General features: G+C 54.1%; 9 protein-coding genes across 9 annotated transcripts; 4 read left to right on the top strand and 5 right to left on the bottom strand.

Moving 5' to 3' along the window:
* Positions 1-817: 817 nt before the first annotated feature.
* HMPREF1541_01368 (uncharacterized protein) lies at positions 818-1,284 on the top strand (the record flags this gene model as incomplete). The annotated part of the gene is made up of 2 exons (XM_008713667.1): positions 818-1,151; positions 1,220-1,284. The coding sequence occupies 2 exons, from the start codon at positions 818-820 to the stop codon at positions 1,282-1,284; spliced, it is 399 nt and encodes a 132-aa protein (XP_008711889.1).
* Positions 1,285-2,163: 879 nt separating this feature from the next.
* Positions 2,164-2,455, bottom strand: HMPREF1541_01367 (uncharacterized protein; the record flags this gene model as incomplete). Its single annotated transcript, XM_008713666.1, has 2 exons — positions 2,164-2,370; positions 2,420-2,455. The coding sequence occupies 2 exons, from the start codon at positions 2,453-2,455 to the stop codon at positions 2,164-2,166; spliced, it is 243 nt and encodes an 80-aa protein (XP_008711888.1).
* Positions 2,456-3,461: 1,006 nt separating this feature from the next.
* Positions 3,462-4,023, bottom strand: HMPREF1541_01366 (40S ribosomal protein S17; the record flags this gene model as incomplete). The annotated part of the gene is made up of 3 exons (XM_008713665.1): positions 3,462-3,767; positions 3,826-3,951; positions 4,003-4,023. 3 exons carry the CDS (start codon positions 4,021-4,023, stop codon positions 3,462-3,464), a joined length of 453 nt encoding a protein of 150 aa, XP_008711887.1.
* Positions 4,024-4,263: 240 nt separating this feature from the next.
* Positions 4,264-5,937, bottom strand: HMPREF1541_01365 (uncharacterized protein; the record flags this gene model as incomplete). The annotated part of the gene is made up of 1 exon (XM_008713664.1): positions 4,264-5,937. The coding sequence occupies one exon, from the start codon at positions 5,935-5,937 to the stop codon at positions 4,264-4,266; it is 1,674 nt and encodes a 557-aa protein (XP_008711886.1).
* Positions 5,938-6,418: 481 nt separating this feature from the next.
* On the bottom strand, positions 6,419-7,089 carry HMPREF1541_01364 (uncharacterized protein; the record flags this gene model as incomplete). The annotated part of the gene is made up of 2 exons (XM_008713663.1): positions 6,419-6,968; positions 7,016-7,089. The coding sequence occupies 2 exons, from the start codon at positions 7,087-7,089 to the stop codon at positions 6,419-6,421; spliced, it is 624 nt and encodes a 207-aa protein (XP_008711885.1).
* A 320-nt stretch (positions 7,090-7,409) lies between these two features.
* HMPREF1541_01363 (uncharacterized protein) lies at positions 7,410-8,408 on the bottom strand (the record flags this gene model as incomplete). Its single annotated transcript, XM_008713662.1, has 1 exon — positions 7,410-8,408. One exon carries the CDS (start codon positions 8,406-8,408, stop codon positions 7,410-7,412), a length of 999 nt encoding a protein of 332 aa, XP_008711884.1.
* Positions 8,409-8,814: 406 nt separating this feature from the next.
* HMPREF1541_01362 (uncharacterized protein) lies at positions 8,815-10,647 on the top strand (the record flags this gene model as incomplete). Its single annotated transcript, XM_008713661.1, has 4 exons — positions 8,815-8,852; positions 8,904-10,324; positions 10,371-10,588; positions 10,636-10,647. The coding sequence occupies 4 exons, from the start codon at positions 8,815-8,817 to the stop codon at positions 10,645-10,647; spliced, it is 1,689 nt and encodes a 562-aa protein (XP_008711883.1).
* Positions 10,648-11,825: 1,178 nt separating this feature from the next.
* HMPREF1541_01361 (uncharacterized protein) lies at positions 11,826-13,565 on the top strand (the record flags this gene model as incomplete). The annotated part of the gene is made up of 1 exon (XM_008713660.1): positions 11,826-13,565. The coding sequence occupies one exon, from the start codon at positions 11,826-11,828 to the stop codon at positions 13,563-13,565; it is 1,740 nt and encodes a 579-aa protein (XP_008711882.1).
* A 2,961-nt stretch (positions 13,566-16,526) lies between these two features.
* Positions 16,527-18,814, top strand: HMPREF1541_01360 (uncharacterized protein; the record flags this gene model as incomplete). Its single annotated transcript, XM_008713659.1, has 7 exons — positions 16,527-16,576; positions 16,624-16,728; positions 16,782-17,045; positions 17,092-17,511; positions 17,557-18,287; positions 18,335-18,430; positions 18,477-18,814. 7 exons carry the CDS (start codon positions 16,527-16,529, stop codon positions 18,812-18,814), a joined length of 2,004 nt encoding a protein of 667 aa, XP_008711881.1.
* Positions 18,815-19,157: the final 343 nt, after the last annotated feature.

Below are 19,157 nucleotides of genomic sequence, written 5' to 3'. Positions count from 1 at the left end.
CCGATCTTGCAACCCAGGTACTGTGGTTGTACCAGCTTCACCACATCTCAATGACATCACACCTCGTGATCCGCCTTCCGACGCCTAATTTTAGGAAACCAAGCATCGACTCCAGGTACCCTAGAAGGCCGCTAGAAGTTCTTCGCCGCCCCGCCGATCAGGCAGACTCCGGGCTCCGCCTTAATTGGCGAAGCACCAAACAAACTCGATCGCCAGCTCCTTTTCTCAGCCCCCAAATTCCCAACTTGATGCGGATGGCAGAAGCGTACCAAACGAGCTTGGGGCTGTGCAAAGTGCATCATCTGACTGCCCTGCCAGCGAACTCGTGATGCAGATTGTTGCTGTGCTGCGTAGGATGCACCACCCCACCACCCCATCGCTCATACTGCTCCCGATCCGGACTACAGTGTAGTCTGACGTGCTAAAGTACGCCTAGCCAAGCGGATCAAGCAATGAGATACGTCGCTTGTTTACCGAGTACCTGACTGTTCTTTCAACCTTGGCAGTGCTAGAAGGATATTCCCTACTTTTAGCTCCAGGTCCTCTCAACAGCCACGCGCTACACTTCGAGGCATAAGTGGATCAGGCAGTGTCCTTTCATCCCACATCCATACACATTCTCGGCGGTATATATCACCATAACCAAATCTCTATCCTCATCCTCATCCTTCCAAAACAAGCCTTTCACTCCAACACCGACATACACTGCGGATCAGCCAACAAACAGCACTCTCGACATCAAGATCCCATCAACGACAAACACCCTTCCCACAAACTCCCTCAACAAAGGCAGATCAACCTCATCCCACCGCCCAAAATGGGCAACTGCTTCTCCCGCTCCGTCCGCGGTCATAACACCGACACGCAGTTCACCACAGCGCCCAAATACTCCACCTCCACCTCAACCACCTCCTCCTCCTACCCTGGCATCCACACTCGGGACCCGCTCCCCGCCGCCGTCCTCTACGGCGAGAAGGAGCAGGCCACGCTGAGGAAGGGCAAGAACAAGGGTCGGAAGCATGGACGAGGCCGGAGAGGGGTTGGTGGGGGTGGGTATACGTATGCCGGTGGAGGGTATTACGGTGGTGGTGCAGTCGGCGGTAGTTGTGGTGATGGCGGTGGTGGAGGCGGTGGAGGCGGTGGTTGTGGCGGTAAGTCAAGAAGTCTTTAGCTGATGCTTCTTGTATCTTGAGGGCATGAAGCTAACTTTGTTTCGCAGGTGGTGGCGGCGGTGGCGGCGGCGGTGGTTGCGGTGGCGGTGGTGGAGGCGGTGGAGGGTGCTAATCGGTCGATGGATGAACGTTGTACGAGTACGGTGTAGGCCATGTGAACCGCAAGGCGCGTGACACACCACAAAACACCCGAGGACTTGCTCGCTGGACGCGGTTGAGGCTTGTAGAGGTGGCCCTGGAAGGAAATCAGAGAGGACTCAAGATGGCTGCCGCAGAGCAGGGAAATCCAGACGGACGACATCAATGGATGAGAAATAGTGCGAGGAGAATCGCAATGTACAGTTCTGTGCTGCGAGTGAGCAGTGAAGACGTCGATTGATGTACTCTAGGCACTTTGAAAGCATCAGATCCACTTTACAACTCCCTTGATGTTCTATGCCACGTATGCAGTCCCAGACCATGTTCGCCATGCAGCCACAAAAAAGGTTTCATTTCGCACAGGCCTCATTACTTCCAATTCCATAGCACCTTGTAGCGAATCCTTGAGTACGCTGGAGCCGTCCTGAAAAGCGTCGCAATCTCGACACGTCCGTGGGCAGAGACTTGGCGACAACGACTGTAGCAATGGATGCTTACGAATCTTCGCATTGGCGAAAACGGTCTTGTTGGCTGCCGGAGCAGGGCGATATCTGGAGGAGCTGCAGCAGCATACCGCATGCAGCGCCGCGATGCCACTCGATGGGACAACCAAGTCATGGCCGATACGGGGTGGATGCATTTCATATAACCATTCACCTTCGATTCAAACAGGTGTGAGCTCTCGGATTTCGAGGTCCTGTAAATCTGCGTCGTTCGACAGGCACACGAAGCCTAACGCACCTCCACTTAATGGTAGGTTGATCGGTACATCGGCCAGATGTTGATTTTAGTGCTGTGCTTCCTCGCCCGCGATCGTGAATCTGTGCATATGTGGAAGCAGACTTGAATCTTTCTAGGCATCCTGAGCCTGTCTAATTTGCGCCTCGGCGGCCTTCTTTTTCGTAGGATCGTATTGCAGCAATTTGTCGATCAAATCCACATGCGTCATCAGCATGCGACGGCAGCAGTAGCGCGTACATCCAAGCTTGTCCATTGCCAGTCCATCGTTGTCGCCCTCCTCGAGGTATTTGATGTACTGCTCGTAGAGATCGGCCACGACCTGTGCATGAGTTAGATCATGAACCAGGAGATGTCATAGAGGCGCATACCTTGCCGCAGGAGAAGCAGCGAATGGGGATAATCATGCTGGCGGATATGAGCCTGCTTTGACGCCTTTTCGCGGGCGAATTGATATGTGGGACGATGGCAAAAACGAAGGTGGTCGATAGATGGGCATAGCGAACGACGGCGGTGAAATTCAAAAGTTCGTAACTGCGCGTTTGGTCAGAGACGCCTGCCGTATATCGAAGTGCTGGTAAAGCCTTGGCATCTATGGTGATGGTCTTGGTCTCAAGAACGGGAGTAAGGGGTCGAGGTTCTTTCTTCATCGCCCATCTATCAGTCAGGCTAAGCCGCTGTGAGGTAGAGGTCTCATAAGAGCTCTACCCCAAGCCAGCTTATGGGCCAGCGCTGTTGCAGTGTGACTAGAGGTTGATACCAATTGACTGCTGTTCATTCGCGTTTATATTCTGCCTTGAGCTTCAAGCCGTGTGGTGCTGCACGACCACCGAATTCAGGCGATTCTTGTCGCATGCACACGGATCAATGAATCTGGGCGTTCGCATGACCCACCGCTGCACGAGTGACCATTCATTATATCGTGCCCGGGGAGTCAACAACCCAGGCGGGCTCACGCCACGATGACTGAATGAGTCCAGAACAATAGGTTCCAATGAGTATGCTTCAACTAGAAAGTGTTAGCTCGAGGAGACATGGTCTTGATGATCAACAAGCCTCTTGTCAGTGATTCAGCAACTACTCGTGCACGTCGAATGTCTTTCACCATAGCATGAGTAGGAAGGATAGAAGTATGGCAATCAAGCTTCGCCCTCGTGGGGCTAAGCGACACCTTGTGATGGAATTGGTTGATTCTGGTATCGTTGGCCTGGTGCACTAAAAAGATTGCACATCGAGGCCGATCTGGTCCCATGTGGCTGCTGCCACCGACAGCATCAGCATGTATGGTCCGAACCCCACATCCGGCACCGCTGGCAGGTCATAAGACTCTTGTCGCAGCGTGATCGTAACCGGTGGGAATCTCTCTTGATCTCATGAAAATATTTTCGAGTCTACCGCACCATTCAACACCGCTCAAGCCGCGCCCCGACGGTCAGTGCCGAACACTCTGCGGCCACCTCTCTGTTCCTGGCCACCCTGCTGCGCCACGGCCACAACATTGACGGGGATGCTGTCGAAACCCATGCTCTTGAGCAGATCCTTGGTATCGGAATCGACATCGAGCTGGCCGCTCTCGGAGTTCTGGGTGAAGTCGAGGGCGGAGATCTCGGGCACGTATTGATCCTTGCGCTCGCGCTCTTCTTCCTGCAGCTTGAAGGAGATACCGCGCACAGGGCCGCGCTGAATGCGCTTCATCAGATGGGTGGTGTAGCCGGCGATCTTTTGCGGTGTTAGTGATTTGAAGTGAGATCCAGGGGAGAGTGGGTTCTATGCTGACCTTGTTGCGAAGACGCTTTGACGCGATGATGGCAATTTCATCGCAGATGCGCTTGTTGGTCTCGAAGTCGAGGGTGAGCTTGGGATAGTACCGCTCAATGATGACCTTGGCGGACTTCTTGACGGTCTATTGAACATATTAGTGGAGTGGACTTGGATGTGTAGTGGCAGTGCTGACCTTTGTGCGAACGCGACCCATATTGGAGGTATTGACGTTGGTGAAAGGCGATAGAGAGAGGGTCGAAGTGTTGGAGGTTGCAGCAAGTCGACGGGGGAAGTCGCAGGATGTGTGCGATCGCGCCAAGAGAAGAAAATCTTGGCTTCTTTCGGTCACGTGACTTTATATACTAACCCAGAGGCTTCAGTACATGGTTCGGTAGCAAGAAAGATGCCTGTGCAGAGAATTGTAAATATTATACATCTATCAGAGTCTACGTCTTCAGGTTCTTGACAATGGCCTCCGTCCTAGCGGTGCATTGTTGTCGCTTGGGGCATAGCCAAGATCCGATGTAATACCTGCACCTGCAGCTCCGCCCACCGAAAGATCAGGAGTTCTCATATAGCCTGATGGTGGGGGCTTGTAGACTCTGCCATTGTTCCTGCGCAACTCATCAGAGTGATTTCGTTGAGGATCACGATCCTCGGTGTCTCTTTGTAATGCTGGTACATTGTTTTGGTCCAATCTGGAGTAGTTCAGGATGCGGGTTTGCATATCGATCGAGCCGTTGCTCGAGACAAGAGCTTCATCGACGATGGCAACGGTTTTAGGCCCTCCGTTCGTGGTTCGCCAAGCTTGGACGTTTGTAGAGCTATACCGCGTACTCACCGAGAATCCACCGACGCCCCAGAAGTGCGTCTGGCCGGACTCCATGTTTCTCTTGTCCTCGCCGGTCACTTCCTTGAGTTGACGAGCTGGAACGCGGGATTTCGCGTCCTGGGGTCCGTTATGAGGAGACATCCTAGCGAAGCGATCCGAGCGAAGGTAGGAAAATCCTGCCGACGGGTGTAAACGAGGTGGCCCTTCCTTTTGGTAGAGGCTGATGCTGGTGTCCTCATCCACTGGCCGTTTCCAACTTGCGTCTCCTGTTGTGAGGCGGGGCGGAGAGGGTAGATCGAGAAAAGAGGAGATCTCGGAGCTGAATAGATCTGTCTTCGTCCGTAGCTCTCGTAGAAGAGCGGTGACTTCATCTTCAGATACTTCCTCAGAGGGCATCGCGGGAGGCTCCACTGCATTTGCGCGGGCTTCCTCAACCGCTTCGGAATGTTGCTTCTTTCGGCGTGCGACAATGCCTCGCTTAAGATGCTCACGGAAAGCTGCTGTCTTCCCGGCATCCAATTGATTCAAGAAGATCTCGAAATCCCCGTTCGTCATGGCCGCAAGCCATGGGCCTTGATAGCGCCATCTCTCTCGCTTTTCCACCGAACGTGGTAGACCTGACGGTTGAGATGTTATGCGACCGGACGCCTCGGCTTCTGTGGCAAAGTCCTTTCTGTACTGCTCCAGCATCTCTTCAATCGACGTCTGCCGTGAATCTGCCTTTGCTTCAGGCGTTGTTGCTTCCACCGTGTCGTATGGACCTGCGACAGGGTTGAGAAACCGCTGTCGCGCGCTGTCGTCCCAACCCTGAAAGGCCAGAGCGCCCTCTGGCGCTCTGGCCGCCGGTGCTGCTCGAACGGTGGTCGGTGTCGTGTTATCGTACTCAGGACGAAAGACGCTCTTTTTTGCCGCGCTTGATTTCGAGGAACCGCCATTGCTCATCAACAAAGGATGAGTCTCCCATTTATACAGAGTCATGACATGGTCGGCCGCCGAGTCAAAGTCGGCAATATGTTCTTGAGTATCGACATCACTTCGAAGCCGGATAACGGGGGTGGTGGTTTTGGCGAATGCCTTAGTCGGCAGAGGTCTCTTCAAGCCCCAGTCGCCTGAAAGCAGAGACTTCGTATCAGTGTAGATGGCGGCTTTAGTGGGATGAATGGTAGTCGCCGTATCCGAAGCATGAACCGGTTCCGATGATGGTCTCGTGGGTGGTAAGGGTACAGCTGGGGGAAGCGCGAAAAGCTTAGAGTTGCGAAGGAGGTTCGCTGCTGGGGACAAGCGAGCGGAAGTCATTGCTGGCGCAAGAAGGCGCCGCAAGACGATGAGGAATCAGCTGTGAGGATGGAGGGTTGTCACAGCAGGTTAGGAGCTTGCGTAGGTCGCAGCATGGAATTCAGAAAAAGATTGGTCAGGTACAGCATACGGACCAGTCGCGCAAAACATGTCTCCGCATGTTAACTCTCACCTATTCCAGCCCTTCGTAGGTAACATCTACTCATTCAATTACAGGTTCTATTTCCACAACGTCGCTTTCCAAAACCATATCTCGAAGGGGTCTAGGATTTCATGCTTGATCTCCGGAACCCAAGCCGCTTCACCACTTACTGCAACTAACCGACTTGGTCGGGTAGCGACGCAATGGCTGCTTGTGGCTTCAGACAAAATCTTTCCTTGCATATCCTCCATATGACGTTCTGTGATGTGCCGTACTGACTCTAGCTTCCTATAGGCTGTCTTTTGAAGCGAGTCCAAGGTGAGGTAGAAGTCAAGCATCTTACTCGAACTTCTTGCGGCCCAGGTGCAGACCCACGCCGTGATTGAAGACCAGAGTTGAGCCAGCCTTGCTTGTGGCGATCAAGGCAGGGGTGAGGGCGCAGGCAACGACGAAGTTAAGGAATTGAGGGGTCTTGCCCGGGTTCCAGCCGTCGGCTTCAGTGCCGCGACGCACATACCAGCTATAAAGGTTGATGAAGAAGATGACGTCGTTGACTAGGGCGTGGGTAATGGCGACCTTGATGCGCGGGACCATGGTGCTCTTCTGCTTGCCCGCCTCATCCTTCTCCCAGGGACCACCGTTCTTCTTGATCATGCCAACCAGCTGGATGTTGCCGGACATAATGGCGGGGACCGTGGAGATCAGAGCGGCACAGAGGGCAAAATAGGACAAACGAGTGATGTCCAGGAGGGTGGTAGGCGCGCCGAAGCGGCTTGTTAGGAAGCCAGGCTTCACATATGTGGTGGTGAAGAAGTAAATCAGGTCAAGAGACCAGGCGAGAAAGTTGAACACGATGGGAAAGTGGACAATCGCTGGATGTACGGGATGACTGAGTGTTGTCAGTATGTGTCTCTGCGACAACTGGTATGAACCTACTCGGAGTAGAACTCAGGTAGCGGTTCGGGCACCTTGGTGCCGAATTTGGCCTGAAGCTGCGTGGAGTAGCCCATGACGAAGATAGAAGCGCTGGGAGTAGATTACGAAGCGAATAGCCAGAAAGTCGAAATCGAATGAGCGTGGACTGCAGGGGAGGAAAAGAACAACAGCTGCAGGAGACAGAGATAATATTCCTACCGCAATTGGGAGGCCCTGTACTGTAGAAAGGTTGCGGACACGCGAAACGGACTCCGGTTAGGGGGAGAACGCGCTGCCGGCAACCAATAGGAGGGAACGTGTTTAGCAAAGATTAGCAGCACCCAAGCCCGACCCCTGAATGAGGCCCGGTGGCCCAAAGAGACCAACCAGGCAGTTCTGGCTCATCAATTCTCGACTAGAAGATAGCTACACCATTCACTGGCGAGGCCACACCTCCTGGTACATACGTTGGCACGCTGCTTACGAAGAAACTCCAGCGTCCCTGTCGCTCGCACTCCTTGCTAAGCGGCTCCAGATCAAAAATTTCTCCAATATGGCAGCCCCAACCAGCCAGAAGTACTTCATGCATGCTCCATTCGTAGGGAGTTGGCCAGCGTTCGAAACTGGGATGATCGCTAGCAACTGCTGAGAAGTTGTTCCAAATCCATTCCAGCACCTGGTCGCTCTGCTCAACACCACCTAGGCCAGGCGGGGACTTCTCTTGAAGGCCTTTCAGGGTCGTCTGATCGATGGCATGGAAGGCTGGGAAGAAGCCGGAGCGTACGATCAAAATGTCACCCCATTTGACTTCTGTCTTCTGCGCAGCGAGCGTTGCTCTGAGCCATTCGAGTTTGATGGCTGACGTTTCAAAGTTCTGAAATTGCCCGCCCACTGCCTTCTGGCCTTCGGGGGTAGCAGCCCAACGAGCAAAGTCGACCAGAATGCCGCGACCGGTGACACCGCCTCTTTCGGTTGTGTTGTGAATGCCGAGGATGTTTGGATTGGACTTGCCTTTCTCAGAAGTGCCCGCAATGTCCTCTAGGGTTGTGTCGTTGTAGAAGCGCTGAGCCTTCTGGTAGCCAAAATGTCGTAGGCCATCCCACTGGGTAGATGACTGCGTGTTGAAGGTCCAGGTGTCATCATGTACAATGCGCGGCTTCTTCTGGTAGACATCTTTCACGAAAGCTTGACGATGGAATAGGGGATTCTTGGCCTGAAAATCGAGCGGCGCATCGAGCGGAACGCGAACACCAGTTTTGATCTCCGCAGCAGCCGCCGCAACGGTCTCAGGTGTCTGTCGGTTCAAGAATCCAGCTTCATCCTCGGCACCATATGCTCCCCACGCATTCAAACGCGTAGCCTCAGAAGTCTTGGACAAGGGGAGTGATGAGAACGGAACTGGAGGGCCAGACATAGTTGCAGATGCGTAGCACAAGTGGAAGAAGAGGAAACACAACAGAACGATCAACTTACCTTTAAAAGTATCGTCCGAGGTATCATGAGTTATCTCGGACAGTACAACGACCCCGTGAGGGGGTACACATCAGAGAGATGACAAAGTTGGAGGAAGAGCGGAAGTGGGAAGACAGGGGGGTTGCTCGAGTCTCTCTCCGAGATCAAGCCGGAGCTCTGATTCTCCGGTGGGTCGATCTGGTAAAATTAATGCACCAACAACAAGCAAAACGGCGACTCGACGGCGCATCCTTGCAACTTACGCCTACTCATCGGACGCGCCACAGTGGCATAGCTGCTATGCTTTACATTCATTATTAGCCCTTGTCCCTCGTTCATTTCCATTCTTACTGCCCTCGTTCGACACAATGACTCTTACGCGGACCCAGTCTGGCAAAACGCCAAAGTATGCTTGAGGTTCCTTTTACGCGTTGACAGACTGTTGACACCACGACAGGAAGACCGAGCATCCAGGATTTGTCGAGACACCTGCACCACGCCGGAAAAGCTCTCGCAAGTCAGGCGTGGCTTCACTGAGAAGCGACGAGTCTGACGCAGCAGATTCCTCCACCGGCGTCGAAGATGAGGTGACACCCATGTTACAGCCCAACCGCAAGACGAGTCGCCGATCCGCTCGATTCGCCCCCGAAGAGGGGTCTCGTAAGAAGACGGTCGAACATACGAACGGCCACATCCATGCCAACGGCCACGCCCATGGTGCAACAGGAGAGACGGGCAAGGTCATCGATGGCTGGCGTGAAGGTTCAGACCCGAAAGTCGACTATTCGGGCCATTTTGAATTCGGTGGCTCTCCTGGCGTGTGCGCTATGATGATCGGCTTCCCATTGTTGATGTACTACATGTGGATAGGAGCAACATATTACGGTGGCAAGCCACCAGTACCGATGGAGGGACAAAGCTTCGTGGAATTCATACAGCATTTGGGACATCTGGCCTACACCGGCGCCTTCCCCCACCTGAAGGCATGGATAATGTATTGGACTTTCCTTATTTTCCAAGGTGGCTGCTACGTCCTTATGCCTGGCGGTATCTGGACAAAGGGCAAGTCGTTGGCACACGCAGGAGGGATGCGCCTGGATTACTACTGCTCCGCTCTGCAGTCGTGGTGGACCACAATCTTTCTTGCTTGCGCCCTGCACCTGTCTGGTGCTTTCAAGCTCTACACCATCATCGATGACTTCGGTCCCATCATGTCTGTGGCCATCATCTCCGGCTTTTTGGTCTCCATTGTCGCCTACTTTTCCGCCATCTATCGTGGGAAGCAGCACCGTATGACCGGTCATTTCTTCTACGACTTCTTCATGGGTGCTGAGCTCAACCCGCGCATGTTCGGCATCCTGGATTTCAAGATGTTTTTCGAAGTTCGTCTGCCTTGGTTCATCCTCTTCCTTACCACTCTCGGAACTGCTGCTCGTCAGCACGAACGCTACGGCTATGTTTCCGGTGAAGTCTGCCTAATGCTACTGGCTCATTTCCTCTATGCCAACGCCTGCAGCAAGGCTGAGGAGTTGATCGTGCCGACATGGGACATGTACTACGAGAAATGGGGTTTCATGCTCATTTTCTGGAATTTGGCTGGTGTACCCCTGACATACTGCCATTCCACCATCTGGCTTGCCAACCATGATCCAGCAACCTATCCTATGAACAGGTTCGTCCTAGCCGCCTGGTTTGTGGCATACCTGTTCGTCTACTGGGTCTGGGACACCTGCAATGGTCAAAAGAATCGTTTCCGAGCAAAGGAGAATGGCGGTGCGGCTCTACGTGCAGCCTTTCCCGCCCTGCCATGGCAAGATATCGAGAACCCGAAGGTTATTCGGACCGAGGATGGTCATACGATTCTCGCGGACGGCTGGTGTAAGTATCAAGACATCTTGATTCAAGTCCTTACTGACCCTTTCAGATGGTCTGGCCCGCAAGGTCCACTACTCCTGTGACCTTTTCTTTGCACTCACTTGGGGTGCGGTCACTGGCTTCAGCTCCCCTTTCCCTTGGTTCTATCCCATTTTCTTCTCGGGTATGATCATCCATCGTGCTCTAAGAGATATACAGCGTTGTCGCAGGAAGTACGGCAAAGCTTGGGAGCAGTATGAGCGCGAGGTACCTTACCTCTTCATTCCCGTAAGTCTGGCCATGACACTACCTCTGTCCTACGCTGACATGTCTAGTACGTGTTTTAACGACTTTGTCGGCAACCGCGTAATACGAGGGACAGATTTTCGAAGCAGCATTGTCTGAGTTATTAAGGGGTCTCGCAGGTGAGACCAAATTCTACAATCAAGTCCCCTGCGATGGCCTTGAAAACCTCGCACACATAAGGGTATAATGTCTAAATTCATCATCGAACATACTGTCGCGTCTTCACTGTCTGAGCTTGAAACTTGTCCGCACGCGGCACCGCGACCTGGTACTGGGTTGACATGGTAGCCTCGCCGTCCGCTTCACTTGTACCTCGCCTCGTAATTTCGGCTTGTCGTCAACCAACTGCTCTCATCCCTATTCTTCTCGATCACTCTTGCTAATCCTGCTTCGTCTTAACAGTCAGCGCGAGTTGCCGCTCGATTTCGCGTCAGGTTGTTGAGCGTGAGGCTCAAAGTAGTGCAACACCTCGGCCAACCTCGCCACTCCTCTGCAGACTATCTCGACACTTGTCAACTCGCGTTTGACTGGCGTCGCCTGTGCTTCGCACCCCCCTGCCCTCGCAATAAGCAGAACAACTGTGCCCATCACGGGTGACTTTTACCAGCCTCCATCGATTGTGGAACAGCTATCCGACAACCACTCCTCGACCATCTCACTGGCATCAACAGAGGCTGCGCCACTTTGGCATCTGCCTCTGGACTGAGCTCATGGACTAGACCGCTCTCAGGCTTCTTCACACCCAAGAACATCCTCTCCAAAAAGCTGCGCTCACACCGTCACTCATTGTGGCATTGGAACAACCGCGTCTAGATCCAAAGAAGATCTAACCGCGCCACCTCATATTCACTTCACCAAAAAGTCACTGCAAAAGTCACTCGCGGCTCTAAGAGTGCAACACCATTTTCACCGCGTCTTTGCATCCTCGATCAAGTCCAGATCATTGTCGATCAACTTGTCGACTTCTACGCCTCGTTTTGGGTGTTCTTTCACACGATCACAAGTGTTTTGGCTACCAATTTGGACCGCACTTGAGACACAGCCCTGGCTTAGTCTAGTATCGTTGAAATAACAACAGTAGGACTCGTCCTGCCTTGATGCGTCAAGATAGACTCGCCCAGGCTGACCTCTTCGCAGGACCTGCCTAACCTCACAACGAACGACCTCGACCTAGCTAGACCTGTCCCTACATAATCTATTCGCCACAATGATGCCCTCCATGGCTGACCCCGCGAGCTCGGGTGACGACAGCTTCAACGAGCATGGCAAAGGCCCCGCACAGGTAGCAAACGGTGAAGATGTCTCCGCCAGTGATATTGGTGGCTCAGCCGCTCAACAAATTCCTACTTCTGCATCCTCGACCATGATCTCGACCTCGAGTCTGATCAAGAGCGAAGGCCAACTGTCTGCGACTGATATGGAACCCGGCTTCCCAATCCCGTCTAGTGCGGTTCCTACCAGCATAGTGTCTGAAGCCAAGTCGGCGATTCAAGGTCAAGATGAAAGTCTTACTATCTCCGGACATCTATCGGCCAGTATAAGCTCGACCTTCACCTTCACCACCCCTCCGACAAGCATCTCCTTTGAGATGACTACTGAATCGGCGAAGCCTACCCACGAACCCACCCCAGCCTCCATCACACCCGCTCCTGCTCTACCGCTCCCCTCGGACGATGCAGACAAGGACGCTCACAAGATATCTCCTGGCATCATCGCCGCCATTGTCGTTCCCCTCCTTCTCCTGCTCATGATCTTCTCCTTCCTTGGTTACTGGCTACATCGCCGCTCCATCAACCAGCGCAAAGCCCGCGAGCTCGAGAAGCGCGCTGAATGGCTCGACCCAGAATACATCGAGCTGGTGAGGAGGGAGCTGCTGGGTCTCGATCCTGACAAGACATCTTACCCGTCCTCGGCCGCGGACGGCACAAAAGGGCAAGACTTCAACGAGCTCGGCATGGTAGGAGACATGGCATGGAGATCTCGAGGCAGCTTCCGCCTCACCAGTCGCAACGTCCGTGTCAGCAGCAGGGGACTCCGTACGCGCACCACCGAGAACGGCAGTCCAGTGGCCTTGAACCGCAAGAACATGGGCAGCAGCATAACGCTGTCGGAAGGCGAATGGTTCTCCATCGACCCCTCCCTCGCCACGACCGACAACAACATCCCGCCCCAGTCTGAAGCTCAATCTCAGTCTCAGAAACCGCATCGCCTCCCACCTCCCTTCTTCGACCCCCGCGGCTCCAGGCGCGAGTCGCAGATCGGGCTCGCTATTCCGCTGCCACGCTCGCTGTCAGTCTCGCGGCCCTACTCGACAGCCGGCTACGGCACCACCGGCGGCTTGTTGACGGGCGATGGCTACGAGGCGCTCTGGCTGGCGAGACGAGCCCGCCGCTCGCGCTCGCCGCTGCCACTGCCGAGAATGCCGCTGCAGGGACCTGACGATGAGGATGACGACGTAAAGGAAACTTATCTCACCGCTATTACGAGCGGCAGTCAGGAGAGCACACAGGTTGGCTCCGGCAGCGCAAGCTTGAGGAGCGACGACAAGCTCAATCCTAAGCCTGTATCAGGTGGCCATGCAAGCAGCTCCGACACCTTATCGACCGCTCTTGCACTTGCTTCGTCAGAGACTCAGCAGCAGCCTCACAGCCAGACACGCTCCGCCACCACTGGTGTCAACAACACGACTACTAGTACGATGACTACTACTTCCCGCTCTGCCGCCGCCGCCGCCGCCACCACCACCACCATGGCTGACGACGCGGAACAGAAGCGCAATGAAGCGACGCGCGTCTCGTCTCCCGGCGCCAAGACGTCCGGACGGCGCTGGAAGGTCTTTCGTGGTCGGCGCGAGGTCGTGGCTGGCGGCCGTCAGGAGGGGGCGGGCAATGACGAGGTTGTTAGGGATGTTTTGAGGGAGAGATTGGCGGGCGTGAAGGGCATGTTTGGCGGTCACTGAAGTTGGTCTATCCTTGTGGAAAAGCATGTGGAGAGAGAAGCCCTCTGCTGCACCGGGGGGGTTGTGGTCACGGAGGTAATGGCGAGATTGTCTGAGAGGGGGAGAGAAAGGCAAGAGGAAGCAGCGGGAGAGAGCAGAGTCTTCCGCGGTAGTAATGCTTCACCGCGACGTTGAGTGCCCTCCCTGCTTTGCGGGTCTTTCGACAGCCGATTCAGGACGCTACGAAGAGAGATGACGGACGGACAAAAGAACAGCAATGGCGCCTTGCGGGCTCGAGTCGAGCAGCAGGCGCTATCCACGGGTTGGGTTGCACTTGTCCAAGAGCGTGCAACGGGGTTTACTACGGCACTCGGTGCAATGTTCGGTTAGAGCACTGGCCTGAACCGCAACCTCGTTGGATTTTGTGTTGGTCAGGTTAGGAAAGGTCCGACTAGCGTTGAATAGAAGGAGTCGTTGGCCCTTGCAAGTAGCCAAGCGAATGAAACGAATTGCTACGTTGCGGCCTGTGTTTACGTGGACTCTCGCTTCTTTAGGTGGCTTAGTGGCCTCATCATTCGTTGCAGTGGCTGATAAGTACACGTCGCGACAAGGCAAGGGTGGTGGTTTGGAGCAAACAGGCACAGGGGAAGGCAGCCTTGCGCCAAGCTTCTATGATAGCCCCCAGCGTGGTGCTGGGAGTTTGCCTTACCCTACCACTTGGACTGCTGGGACAATAAATGATCGAGACCCAGGACTAGTCGGCCAAGCAGATCTGGCTAGTCGTCTCATGGTCAGAATAGACGCACGTGAGTCGGGTCTCGAATGTGGCAAGGACCATTTTTCGGGTGGTGAGAGCCAGCGCCGTCAGCAGCCATGCACGATATGGGACGCTGTTAGCTTTGCCGACTCGGTACTTTGACGTGCGTGAATGCTGGGATCTTGTCACGACCCGAACATCGAGGTAAGATGCTTCTGGAAATTTTAGAGATGGAGTAAGCTATGTAGAGTGTCCTGCAGAAGCGAGAAGCACCTTTCCAGCCGAATGGGTGAGAATGACTTCAAGACCTCCTTGAACCAGACGGAGTGGTATCCCGGTCAAAGCTCGGGATCCATACCTTCGTCCGTCCACGACAATGCTCCTTGCGCCGGCCTCGAAGACGAGGATACAGAAGCGATTAGGAATTGATGAATTGTCGCTTTGCCCTCTCGTCACAGATCGCGATTCATGGTTCTCGCTCTTTCGGAACCGCCGATGCTCCAGATGCGCGTGGTCACTAGTTGGGGATTGTCGACTTGAGTTGTAGTCAAGACATGCGTTACCGAAGCACTGATGGGTTCTGCCACACCCCCGCGGGGTAGAGTTTGCATCATTAGCTTTGGCTCTATCATGCGCAAAGTGATGGGGTCAGCTGGCTGTACCCGGACAGCCTGCGTACGATTTAAACGAGTAGGCGGGCTAGTCCTGGGAGGAGGTAAGTCGGCACAAGGACTGGTCATTACCTCTCTCGAACGTTAGAAATGTCAGGCCACCTAAGTGTGCGTTGCAGAAAGGCAAAGCAAGCGAGCATTCCGCGTAGCGTGATTGGATGAATGCAGTGAGGATGTCAAGATGACTGAGGTTCCCGCCTGCAGAGTGACGACTGTGGTATTTAGCCCCGTGTTCCAAGCAGGGGTTAATCGGCTGCTCAACTCCGAGATCCGTGCTGCCGTGGGACAGTAGGTTTGTCGGGTGACGATACCCAAGTAGAGACGTACAACCGACCACTTAGGAGCTGGCAACCATTGTTTTGCGGAGGATCGTCATATCGACAACCCCAACTTTGCGGGGAGAGAGGATGGCAATAGATGGTGATCGTTTTGCACATTTTTAATACAGCGAGGAATTGGATCTGCGATTGCTCCATTGCAGATGAGAATGGCCATGCTGACCAGCGCAGAATGTTGCCACCGAAGACGAAGGAAGATCGGTCTCGAACGCCACGCTCGGGGAGTCGCTCGACTTATCCCCGCCACTTCAGCTCGTACATTTCGTTCTTGCCCAACTGTGGGTTCCAGAAGGGTACTGAAACAGGCCACTGCTACCGGGTCACCACTCGTGGGCCAGGACGGAGAATCGGCGCTGCATCAACAATAATCCGCCACAGTAACATCGTGGATTGAGAAAGTTGAGCTTCTCCTTGTCGTCCCCACACATGCGCGAGGCGAGGCGATACACGTGAGGGGTAGCCTAGAGAAGTCCGTCCAGCAAAGTGTAGCTGCGGAGGATTGACGACGACAAAGTTTTGCGGATCTATACTGAATGAAGACTGGTGTGGCCAGGGGGCTGGATGCCGACAGGGATACTCCAAGGCTTGCCCTTGAAAAGCACTGCTAGCTCTACGGCTTGGTGTTCTTGTCTGTGCTTGTCTGGTGAGCTTCCTGCTGACGACGCTCTAGGTCTCCTGCGCTCAACAGAGGAGCGCATACAGACCGGTGATGCTGCTGATGCTAGCTATGGAGGATCAAGATATCTGTGACCTGCAGTTTCCAGAAGGGAGCATAATGGTGTCGCGCAGATCTGCTGTTGGGTTTCCGGCTTAGTGACCCCGGTCTAGTCGAGTGCGGAGCGCCAATGCAAGCCGCCCTTGGAGCCAGGGAGGCTGCGTCGTTGCGAGAGCTGTCGTGCTTTGACCCCACCAACTGGGTCTCAGATATCGCTCTTTTGGTTGATAGTTTGCCAGAGCGGCCAGTAATCGTGCCTCGCAGATTCCACAACGAGCATAGATGACGGACCTGCCGATATCATGGGTGCGAGCTGTCGGTTCGCGTTGTCTGCCACGACCTCTGGACAGCGATCGCGTAGCCGGATTGGAAATCTGCATCTCAGTAGTCGCTCCAAATTTCCCACATGCCAGCATGACTTTCGCAGGATAAAAGACTTGGAGTGTCCCGCGTGTGTCGATTCCTGCACATCGGTCAAGCAAGATTGAGACCACATCCACGATGGCTTCTGAAGGCGTTAACACCAACCCGGCTCTCCACGAGCGCGACGAGTATGTTCTTGACCGGAGATGTGGAGCACACGACTGACCGGTCTCAGCTCACCACCTCACTCTGGTGAGGAGAAAATCTATGAGAAGCACGCCCACGCCGAAGATGGCTTTGATGGTGAGGCCGTCAACCTTCAGCACAACTTGTCTGCAAAGTACGTAGCGTTGAATTGGATTGGACTCAGCGCAGTCACTGACAACCGATCAGGATCAAGAATCCCCTCGCAAGTCTTTCGGCCGAGCAGGTGGTTCGCGACGTCGAGAAATTCGCCAAGGACCATGACATGGTCGATCTGACCCCCAGCTTGATCAAGGGCGCGTTGGTTGCAAAAGACCCTCCCGCTTTCGAATCTGTCGAGGGTCTCACCGATGGTGAGAAGGAGGCCATTCGCAATGAAGTGCTGCACAAATGGCGCCAGCCCAAGGCTTTATATTTCACCATTATTCTCTGCTCCGTTGGCGCTGCCGTGCAGTAAGCTAGCTTTTCCATCCCAAGTTCATCGGCTAACAAGGCGCAGAGGCTGGGACCAGACGGGATCCAATGGCGCCAACCTTTCTTTCCCGGTCGCATTCGGTATCTCTGACTCCAAGACACTGGAAGACGGCGTCACACCGAACCCCCACTACGAGAAGAATCTGTGGCTTGTGGGCTTGATCAACGCTGCACCATACATTGCCTCGGCGTTCTTGGGATGCTGGATGTCGGATCCTCTCAACAATTACTTTGGCCGTCGTGGGACCATTTTCTTTTCGGCTGCATTCTGCTGTCTGAGCGTGATAGGATCTGCTGTGACCCAGAACTGGTGGGAACTATTCATCACTCGGATCTTGCTCGGAATCGGCATGGGCAGTAAAGCGTCAACCGTGCCCATCTTCTGCGCAGAGAACGCCCCGGCAGCTGTTCGTGGTGGTCTGGTGATGTGCTGGCAAATGTGGACGTGAGTGCTTCCATCCCTTGCCCTATCCAAGCTGACCCTCTTTAGGGCTTTTGGTATCTTCCTAGGTTTCTGTGCCAATCTGGCGGTCAAAGATACTGGTGATATATCCTGGAGACTTCAGCTGGGATCCGCATTCATCCCGGCTGTGCCTCTGTGGGTCGGCGTGTACTTCTGCCCCGAGAGTCCTCGTTGGTACATCAAGAAGGGCAAATACCAGAAAGCCTTCCAGTCTTTGAGACGTTTGCGGAACACGGAGCTGCAAGCTGCCCGCGATCTTTACTACATCTTTGCCCAGATCCAGATGGAGAACCTCTTGGTCCACAAGTCGAACTATGTCACTCGATTCATTCAACTCTTCACGATTCCACGAGTTCGACGAGCAACTCTAGCGTCGTTCACAGTGATGATCGCTCAACAAATGTGTGGTATCAACATCATCGCCTTCTATTCATCGACCGTCTTTGCCCAAGCGGGTGCGTCCACGACAGGAGCATTGCTCGCGAGTTGGGGCTTTGGGCTCGTCAACTTCTTGTTCGCCTGGCCGGCTATCTGGACGATCGATACCTTTGGCCGGCGTTCGCTGTTGCTGTTCACGTTCCCACAGATGGCCTGGACGTTGTTGGCCGCGGGCATGTGTTTCTTCATTCCCGAGTCGAATACAGCTCACTTGGGATTGATCGCGTTGTTCATTTTCCTGTTCGCTGCGTTCTATTCTCCCGGCGAAGGACCCGTGCCGTTTACCTATTCGGCTGAGGTGTTCCCATTGTCGCACAGAGGTAAACCTGTCGTCGGTTTTTATCGAGTTGAGCTAACATGGAGACAGAGGTTGGCATGGCGTGGGCGGTGGCAACTTGCCTTTTCTGGGCTGCAGTACTCTCGATCACCTTCCCTCGAATGCTGGCGGCTATGACGCCTCAAGGTGAGTTCATCGCTACATGACCAAGAGATGAAACTGACTTGTGTAGGTGCCTTTGGCTTCTATGCTGCTTTGAACGTTACGGCATTCGTGATGATCTTCCTCTGGGTGCCAGAGACCAAGCAGCGAACATTGGAAGAGTTGGACTACATTTTTGCGGTGCCAACTCGTACTCACATGCGATATCAAGTTTCCACTGTCCTTCCTTGGTGGTTCAAGCGCTATGTTCTGCGCAAAAAGGGTGCAGTTTGCCCGCCGTTGTACACTTTCGAAGGTCATGTCGACACTGATGCTGAGTTTGTCGAACAAATTCGACGTGAGAGCCGGGCAAGCGGGATGGCACCGCCCCGAAAGATGAGCCTTGCCAATCTAGCCAACAAGTTTTGATGGCACAGGCATAACAAAGGGGTTTGACAAGCTTATCAGTACTTATATAGTCCCAAGCTGCACCGTAAGTGCAATGTAGCAGCGGTCAAACCGTGTGATCCCTCATTCCAAGACTTTGGGCGGTTTGGGCGGTTTGCCAGTTGCCTACCAGCCTCGCCCCGGGCTTGGCAAGGCGTGGGCGCTCTGCTTCTCTTTGGGCTTGCGGATAACCGTGAATGTGAATGCATCTTCACCATCGCTCTCTCTCTACCACTCGTCCTTACCTTGATTTGAATTCCTCTGCTGTCAGATAATCACTTGTTCTGAAGCCTTGCACAGCGGCAGTGTGGTCCGTTGGCAGACC

Source organism: Cyphellophora europaea (assembly GCF_000365145.1).
Source record: "Cyphellophora europaea CBS 101466 unplaced genomic scaffold supercont1.1, whole genome shotgun sequence".
In the NCBI taxonomy this organism is placed as follows: Eukaryota; Fungi; Ascomycota; class Eurotiomycetes; order Chaetothyriales; family Cyphellophoraceae; genus Cyphellophora; species Cyphellophora europaea.
Note: the sequence above shows the minus strand (reverse complement) of the source record. Positions and strands in the feature narration are given on the sequence as shown.